This window comes from Neophocaena asiaeorientalis, unplaced genomic scaffold, assembly GCF_003031525.2.
Source record: "Neophocaena asiaeorientalis asiaeorientalis breed wild unplaced genomic scaffold, Neophocaena_asiaeorientalis_V1.1 scaffold114, whole genome shotgun sequence".
Lineage (NCBI taxonomy): Eukaryota > Metazoa > Chordata > Mammalia > Artiodactyla > Phocoenidae > Neophocaena > Neophocaena asiaeorientalis.
In genome coordinates, this window is record NW_020173116.1 from 3,695,929 (window position 1) to 3,705,349 (window position 9,421).

At 46.0% G+C, this 9,421-nt stretch overlaps 1 protein-coding gene across 2 annotated transcripts in view; it reads right to left on the reverse strand.

The window, feature by feature from the left end:
* Positions 1-4,709: 4,709 nt before the first annotated feature.
* Positions 4,710-9,421, reverse strand: part of CD8A (CD8 subunit alpha) — a 6,885-nt gene continuing 2,173 nt past the window's right edge. Inside the window, exons 5-6 of one of the 2 annotated variants that reach the window (XM_024743817.1) lie at positions 8,438-8,468; positions 4,710-6,246 (exon numbers count right to left, since the gene is read on the reverse strand). In XM_024743817.1, the coding sequence (XP_024599585.1) occupies positions 6,195-6,246; positions 8,438-8,468 (83 nt within the window). In that variant the 3' untranslated portion in view covers positions 4,710-6,194. The remainder of the gene's footprint in view (positions 6,247-8,437; positions 8,469-9,421) is intronic. The other variant, XM_024743816.1, reaches the window with a different exon arrangement.

Sequence of the window (9,421 nt, forward strand, 5' to 3'; positions counted from 1 at the left end):
TGTCATTCTGCTCCACAGCCTTGATGTGTGGCCTGTTTCACCTCTGATCATATCTGTGTTCCAGGCAGGAAGGAGGAGGAGAGGAGTGGGGAAAGAACAGGCTTCCAGCTGAGTTAGCCCCTTTGAAGTCTTTCCTGGAAGCTCTAGCAGTGACTTACTAGCCACGTTTGGCTGCAAGGAAGTCTGGGAAATGTAGTCTTTGAGCCTGGCACATCGCCACCTGTAATAAAATGAAAGTTCTGTTGGGAAGGAAGAAGGGGAGAATGGTTGTTAGGAAGGCAACCTGCAGTCTCTGCCACGCTTAACCATGTATTTCAGCCAGGAAACAGGTGAAATTTGATTCACAGAATGGAATTAAGTCATCAGCACCAGTAGTCAGTGCTTTCACCTGCCCTGAGGTACTGGACAAATGAGGAGTTAGCTGTCAGTGCTTTTCACTGACAGTACGTCTCCTTGAGCTGCATTTCTTGGCCCCTGGTGGTATTCAGAAGCAGCAACCTCGCCCTAACATCCGACAGAACCCCTGTTCTACTCTTGTTCTAGAACATTCTTCCCATTTGTTGAATTTCAGAGCAGGTGGTGACCTTTGTTTTCTACCTTGGGCTGCCTAGGTAAAAAAAAGTACATTTGGTTTTGAGATGCTTTTAGACTTTTAGAGAATTTTTAAGTGCTCTACAGGCAGACCTTGTTTTGCACATCAATCTATTGTGCTTCACAGAGACTGTGTTTTTTACAAATTGAAGGTTTGTGACAACTCCGCGTTGAGCAGATCTGTTGGTGCTGTTTTTCCAACAACATTTGCTTACTTCATGTCTCTGTCACATTTTGGTAATGCTAGCAATATTTCAAACTTTTTCACTATCTTATGCGTTACGGTGGTCTGTGATCAGTAATCTATGATGTTACTGCTACGACTTGCTGAAGGCTCAGATGATGGTTAATACTTTTTAGCAGTAAAGTTTTTACAATTAAGGTATGTGCATGTTTTTAGACATAAAGCTACTGTACACTTAATAGACTACAGTATAGTATAAACATAACTTTTATATGCACTGGGAAACCAGAAAATTCGAGTGATTTACTTTATTGCGATACTTGCTTTATTGCAGTGGTCTGGAATCGAACCCGCAACGTTTCTGAGGTTTGCCTGTATTTGCCTAATTTTAAAATTAAAAACAGACTGTAAAATATTCAATCTAGCAAAGCAGTTAAGAGTTTGGGCTATGGGATTAGACCTGAGTTCAAATCCCAATCCCACCAGATTCTAGTTGTAGAATCTTGGCCAAGTGATAGAAGCTTCCTATCTATGCCTTAGTTTACTCACCTGTAAAGTAGAATAAAAGTTCCTACCTCATGGCTTTGATGAGGCCTTAAATGAGATACCTGGCCCACGGTGAGTGCTGAGTAACCGGTAGCTATTATTTCGTTAAGTCAATGAAACATAAGACTGATGACATATGCGGGTCACAGCAAGCTCAGAGAGAGCAGAAAAGGGGAATTTGTAACTAGCGTGCGAAGGTGAGATAGGCCTGCAGGGATGGGGCCTTCAGTAGATGCTGAGATGACCAACGGTCGGGCATATCCTTTTTGCACTCTGCTGGCCTCAGCCAACTGTTCTAAGGATGCTAAGACTGTCCTGTGCAGTGGACAGGCACAGCCCCCACCAGCACAGGGAGGGTGGTGGCACTCAGGATGCCAGGCTGAAGGGAGCTTCACATCACACCGTGCAGAGGCCACGTCCATCTGGGACTGAGCTCTTGTGAGATTTGTATGAAGGGCTGTCTTCCGCACACAGGGGTGGAGATCCCTGGGTATACTAGCCCATGGATCCATCAGGAATGACTATTGTGTACCCCTTTTTGCAATAGAAATTGGAAGAATCAGACACGAGTGGCTGCATTCAGAGTGTAATTGGTACAACAGTAGTTTTGAGAAATTCAGTACAAGTTCATTTTGTCAGTATACATTTGTTACTATGTTCCAGGACCTGTTCTAGGCACTTGGAAAATACATATAAATGTGTGTTCTTGCCAAGAACCTTTTGAGATAGGGACTATTGTTACCCTCATTTTACAGGTGGGGAAAATGAGGTATTGAGACGTTGTCATTTGCTGGAGAACACACAGTTAATAAGTAGCAGAGCCAGGAAGCTGCTTTCAGAGCCTCTACATGTAACCTAATCTCAGGTTATCATGGCCTCCTGCAGCTCCCTTTGGTGGAGAGTCACTGCTCAAACCTGCTTTTCGGAGCAGGTTAAGAGGTGCCTGTCCCTACCTGTTGTAAAATCGTGTGCAGGAAGGATTTGTATACAGGCCCAGGGCAGAAGGGAGGGGCAGCTTCTTGCTGGTTAAAAAAAAAAAAAAAAAAAAAAGAGAGCCTTTCCCTGAGCCACTTGTTGTTGAAGAGTCATGGGGGATTTCCAAGCGTATGGTGGGCTCTCTTAAAAACAGTTTAAAAGCTGGAGAAAGAAACGACCATTTCTCTGTTTTTTTCTTCCACAAATAGGATACATTTTGTTAAGAGAACGCATGTTTGTTTAATGAACCACACTGAGGCTGGATTCTGGCCAGCTGATAAACAGGTGTACTGCCTAGTACAGAAGTCATTTCTCTAGTTCCTGTTTTTCAGGGTCCAAAAATGTGTTGTGGGCATCTTTCACATAGGAGAATTTGTAAACCCAGAGCTTCAGGCTAGAGATTGGCAAGCAAAATACGACTGTTGGACCTGAGGCCTTCGGCTTTGAACTGCAGGTGTAGAACAAGCAGGCTGGATGTCTGTGGTCTCCGGAGAGCCCCGAGCCTAGATTCGCAGCCCACCCCTAGCATGCTTTAGGCCTCGTGGTCTGCAGACTGGCATCCTATTTTCTTCCTGGTCTCGAGGGCCAACTCTAATGAATGCTTTTTCCTACGTTGATGTTTTTAATCTCCAAAATGTTGTTTAACATATTGTTTGTGGTAAGTGAAACCCTTTTGTAGGGGGTATGAAAAAAAAAATCAGTAAGTATTATATTTAACCCTCTCTGGAGCCTCCCTAGTATGGCTCCCCGTACACCTGAGCTGCAGGTTGCAGAGGAAATGCTCTTTTCCTGTCCCTTTGCCCTGGCTCAGATTCTCTGACATTGGTACTCCACGGCCATCCTCTCAAGTTGGTCACATGAGGACAGCCATCCTTACAAGTTTCTGCCATGAGGAGAGAAGTGCCCTTTGTGGGATGCTTCTCTCCTCCCCTCTTTCAGGGAACCCAGAGACTGCCCAGAGCCTGGCACCTGCTCCAAGCTGGGCCTCAGTCCCTGGGGTGCCCCCCCCACAACCCTGGTCTGGTTAGCTTGATATGTTCAGGAGGAGGGGTCAAGAACCAGATTTTGTCTCAAAGGAACTTTCTCAGCTTTCATTTCTGCTTTCCCACACTCGGGATACTTTTTCTTCTAGAATTTTGTTCTCTAAAAGTAGACTGGGGCTTCCCTGGTGGTGCAATGGTTGAGGGTCTGCCTGCCAATGCAGGGGACACGGGTTCGAGCCCTGGTCTGGGAAGATCCCACATGCCGTGGAGCAACTGGGCCCGTGAGCCACAACTGCTGAGCCCGCGCGTCTGGAGCCTGTGCTCCGCAACAAGAGAGGCCGCGATAGGGAGAGGCCCGCGCACCGCAATGCAGAGTGGCCCCCGCTTGCCACAACTAGAGAAAGCCCTCGCACAGAAACGAAGACCCAACACAGCCATAAATAAATAAATAAATAAATTTAAAAACCTTTAAAAAAACTGACATTTCATTACCCTTAATTCTGTCATCAAGTTCTATATTTAAAAAAAAAAAGTAGACTGTTTTTAAAAGTTAAGGCTGTGGAAGGCAGTTTCTGGGGGGCAGGGAAAGTTCTATTTCTGCTCTGGTGCTGGCAATGCGAGTGTTCATTTTTTTATTTTGAAGATGTTGGGGGTAGGAGTTTATTAACTAATTTGTTTGTTTTTGCTGTGTTGCGTCTTTGTTTCTTTGCGTGGGCCTTCTCTAGTTGTGGCAAGCGGGGGCCACTCTTCATCGCGGTGCGCGGGCCTCTCACTATCGCGGCCTCTCCCGTTGCGGAGCACAGGCTCCAGACGCGAGGGCTCAGTAGTTGTGGCGCACGGGCTTAGTTGCTCCGCGGCATGTGGGATCCTCCCAGACCAGGGCTCGAACCCGTGTCCCCTGCATTAGCAGGCAGATTCTCAACCACTGCGCCACCAGGGAAGCCCGCGAGTGTTCATTTAATAACGACTTGGAGCTGTATGCTTACGACTTGTGCACTTTTCAGTGTGTATATTTTACCTGAACAACAGAAATGAAGATTTTGTGATTTATTATGAGAGGAGTATCAGCTCATCTGCTGCCAAGAAAGCACAAAAGGAAGGAAGATGATACAACAAGAGAGGAATCCATTTCAATTGATGTGAAAATGGGGGGCGGGTCCAAGGTGAAAGTGGGCAGTGACCCAATGATTTTAGGTATTCCTCCTAAAGATGTATGCAACATTTTAATAGTGTTCGTTATTACAGTAGTGGAAAATTGAAAACAATTAAATGTCAAGTCATAGTTAAGTGATGGCACAACCAAAAATGGAGTGAGATTTGGCTATTATAAGTATGCCATAGGACTTCCCTGGTGGTCCAGTGGTTAAGCATCCGCCTTCCAATGCAGGGGATGTGGGTTCGATCCCTGGCCGGAGAACTAACATCCCGCATGCCGTGGGGCAGCTCAGCCTGTGCACCACAACGACTGAACCCGCGCGCTGTAGAGCCCGCGTGCTGCAACTAGAGAGAAGCCCACACGCCGCAACGAAAGATCCTGCATGCCGCAACGAAGATCTCACATGCCGCAACTAAGACCCGATGCAGCCAAGTAATAAAAAAAGAGTTTGCCATAAATGTTTGTTTATTAAAGCCACTTATAAAAGCATAGTGCAATCCCATTTTTAAAAAGTATATATTTTATATGTATGCATAGAAAATAATCAGGAAGAATGTACACCATAATATTAACAATGGATTATTCCTGAGGTAAAGAATTATGGGTGATTCTTATTACCTTATCTATTTAAGTCTTTTCTTCCAATGAGCATGCATTTCTTCTACAACATGGTAAGAGAGGAAATGCGTCTGTAGGGCTGCAGTTTGGGCTCTTAGCTTCCTCACCAGAGTCTGTCTGCTACGTTCCCACATCTGCTGGTCCGGGGGAGGCCAGGGCCTGTACCAGCTGCTGTCACCATTCTGCCTTTACAAACTATAAAAACTCACCGATGATCCCAGGAGCATGTTCAAATACAAAATCTCAAGTTTAGAGAGAGCTGACTTCCATTCAGCTTTCCTGATGCTCAAATCTTGTTTGCAAAGGGCAGCCTCTCCTCTTTCATGGGTCCTTCTGCAACGCAAGGGCTGGGAGAACCAACCTGCCTCCACTTTGGGATTTCACAGAGGTTTTCTTCAGAGGTCTAGTTGTTCGTTTTCCAGGATTCAGTTCACCCCTTCCACTTTATTTGAGGAATTCCTGTCATCTGTATTGTCTCACGCTTGATTATTAAAAGGTCTGATCCTGTTCAGCTACATCATAGAACTCTGTCAAGTTCTCTTGTCTTATTTCATTACCTCCTCGGGGCTCTGGGCGCAGTAATGGGTCTATCAGAGGTGCTCAAAAAACCACTTGTTCTCTTGAGGCTTGAGACACAGCTCCCCATTCTGAGACAGAGGCCTCCAGAAGAGAGACCTGAACTGTGTGGAGGTCGAGCCCTGAGCCCTGCTGGGACTCTGATACAGCTGCTGCCCATCTCTGGGCTTCAGCTTCCTCCTTTGTAAAATGGCTGGGGAAGAGGTTGGGGCTGAGTGGGTGCCGAGGCCCCCGCCAGCCCTCACAGCCTGGTTCCGAGAACACAGCTTGCGGTAGCTCTGGCCTACCTCCCCTTTACCCCAATATGGGAGCACAACGGTATTATAACCCTTGCGGTGTACCCTAGACATGGTAGAGTCTCGTTTTGTGTCAGTCAAAGTAAACACGTAAAGAAAAAGTTAACTCTTCCCACCCCACCCCCAGGAAAACAATAATAATGAGAATGAATACATATGGAAGGAAGGAAGGCTGGAGAAACCGAAAGGGAAGGACTCCTGCTCTCCCCGTCAGGGGCGTTCTCAGTTTGAAGTCTTGTAGTGGCTGTCACGCGGGGCCCGTCGCCATGTTAGGTGCATTTCTCTGAAGGGCTGGGCTTGCCTCCCTGTCTGACCACAGGCCTGGAAGAGAGGCAGGTGACCATCACTGCAGCAAGAGCTCCTGCAATGCGATGCAGCATCCACCCGTGTCTACCCACCCCCTCACCAACCTCCCAGCCATCGTGGGGGTCTGAGGACTTGTCCCTGCGGCACCGGCATGGCACTGGGTGAATGACCTCAGCAGCCCTGCCAAGAGCTTTCCTTGTGCCACCTTGTTTAATCCTCATGGCAACCTGAGGGGCAGCCACGGGGGATGAGATGTTAGAGAACGTGCCCGAGGTCACATAACTAGGAGGTGGTGGAGCCAGGATCTGAAGCCAGGTAGCCCAGCTTCTTAGAGACTTTGTCAAGGTCCCCGTGGAGGTGGGAGAAGCAGGCTGGTAACCGAGCCATCATCTGACTTGATTCTCAGCCCTCAGGAGGATCACAGTGTTAGGGGAGGATGTGAAAGAACCACCGTCGTCAACCAAGCAGAGCTACTTTACCTGAAAGTCCCTTTGACAACCCAAATTTGATGCTGCACTAAAAATGTGTTAATTCGGTACTGGGCTGGCACCTTCTAAACGGGCTGATTCATCGTGAGTGTCATGTCTACACACATCATCCTCCAAAACCTCTATGTTGAAGCTGAGCTGCCCTTGTTCATCACTGAGTTTATTAACTCGTGTGTGAGTTCCTCATATTTTTATGCAGATTTTTAACCTGCATAGCTTTGTATTTCAGGGCAGAGTTTTATTCTCAGTGGCTCATTTCAAAATGAGAATTTTCAGAAAAGATAGAGATAAGGGACGATTCTTCTCCAAAAGCTCCCAACTGTACCCTGAATATTGAAATTGCTAAAAATCCTTCTCTCCTTTTAAAGAGTCTTCATCCCCTTGGTATATCATCTCTAGTATACGCACTGGAAATTCATTCCATTTCCACTGTTAAAAATAATGATGTATAAGACAGTGAACTTGGGTTCCTGCAGAGAAATATCAAGGAGTGTGAAATGCGAACCCCAGGTATAAAACTTGAAACATTTTCACCTGCCTAAAGGAACTGGTGAATATAGTTGGTTATCGTTAACGCCCTCTGCCTCGGCCCCCAGCCACAGAGAGGAGCCTGGGCTTTGAATAGCAGTTGCAGCTCTGCTACTTGCTAGCAGTATGGCCTTGGACAAGTCACTAAATGTCCTAAGCCTTAGTCTCCTCGTCTGTAAAATGGTGGTTACAGTAACTATTTTAAAGGTTGTTACGAAACTTGAAACTTTTTATATATATATATAAAGTGTACCAGTGATATATGGCACTGGTACACTTTAGGCTTTCATCGAATGGTTGTTATTATTCAATATTATTGATAATTGGAGTGTAAGCATAAAACTCTGCCACCTTGGGTAGGTTTCCTGATCTCTGAGCCAGTGATCTGTGAGATGGCACCGCGGTGTTTCCCCCGTGGGGTTGCTGTGAGCATGAGGAAAGACCCTGGGTATAACTCCCACCACAGAGCTGGGCTAGAGTGGGCGCTTGCTAGATGTTAGCACAGCGCTGCGTGGCCGAAGCTCGAAGGAGGGAGGAGACTGAGGCCTCTCTTCCAGACGCTGTTTTTCGTTTTTGTTTTTTCCTAATCACTTCAGCATGATCATGGGCTGGAACTGGATGAGGGAGTCGGACCGCCAGATAGCTAATTGCCCCTACCCCTGGTCCTCCTTTCTTCCCACTGCAGTCCTTGGCAGCAAATCAAGGCCCCGGATTGCCACAGGGAAATTAGGAACTGAGGCCGTTCTTTATTTGGTTCAGGTGATAAAATGATAAAATTGGCTGTCTCTCAAAAAAGGCTAGGCCAAGCCAATAGGAAAAAATAAGTCTTCTTAAGAAAAATACAAGACCCAGCTGGAATCATCCAGATAAATTGACCTCAGGTCTTTGGAGGAGCTAGGATTAATTGGGGGAATCCTTCAGATGGGCGTTTTGATACTAGGCCAAATAAGACAGACATTTCCTGAAGTCATACTTCTCTCCCGCTAAGCCCGACCTGGGCCTCCATTTTCTCCCCAGTGTCAGGCTTCTGCCTCTCTTTGTTCAGGCTCTATGCTGACTCCCTGGCCCCCAGGACTCCACTGCCATGGCCTCTCTCTGGGAAAGGTTCCCACCATCTGCTGCTTGGGAAGCCAGGACCTGTGTCCAGGGCTGCCTGGGGTTAGCAGGCCCAGAGGTTATAAGAGACTCACCTGGGACATTTGCAGACGCGTCTTCGGTTCCCTGGATAAGGAAAAAGAAGGGGTAAAATGTCTGCCCCATCACGACGAATAGTTCCCAAATATGGTTTCTCCTTCACTTTTCCTATTTATTTAGGATTATAACTTTTTTTTTCTAGCGTGGCTATGACTATTTTATGTAAAGCAAACAATAACTGCATCGACATTATAAAAAAAAAGACATAAACTTGTAAAATGACATTAGTGCATAATGATTGACACTGGGAAGATTAATTTATACTATAAAGAAATAAACTGTAAAGCAAGCATGATATAATATTTATATTTTATGGTTTTAATAGTTATCATTAAAAATTTTTTAAATTGTAGTCGGTTTACAATATTGTGTTAGTTTCAGCTGTACGGCAAAGTGATTCAGTTATACAAATAATACGTATATATTTTTTCAGATTCCTTTCCATTATAGGTTATTACAAAATACTGAACATAGTTCCCTGTGCTGTACAGTAAGTAAGATTATAACTCTTGAGAGTCCAGGTGAGGGCTTCTTTCCTATCCCTCTTTGTATCAGTTTAAAAAACATTACATATATACACTACCAAATGTAAGATAGATAGCTAGTGGGAAGCAGCTGCATAGCTCAGGGAGATCAGCTCGGTGCTTTGTGACCACCTGGAGGGGTGGGATAGGGAGGGTGGGAGGGAGACGCAAGAGGGAGGAGATATGGGGATATACGTATATGTATAGCTGATTCACTTTGTTATACAGCAGAAACTAACTACACACCATTGTAAAGCAATTATACTCCAATAAAGATGTTAGATAAAAAACATTGCAAATACAGATGTGGGTGAACATGGGTTAGTACAATCACCTGCGTGGGATCCAAGACGGGGTGGGGGGCTCGCAAGCAGGGGGACCAAGGATAAACCACTGCCTGTCGTGGTTCTGACCCAGCCCTACCGGGCACAAGTCCCAGGGCCACAAAGACCCCCC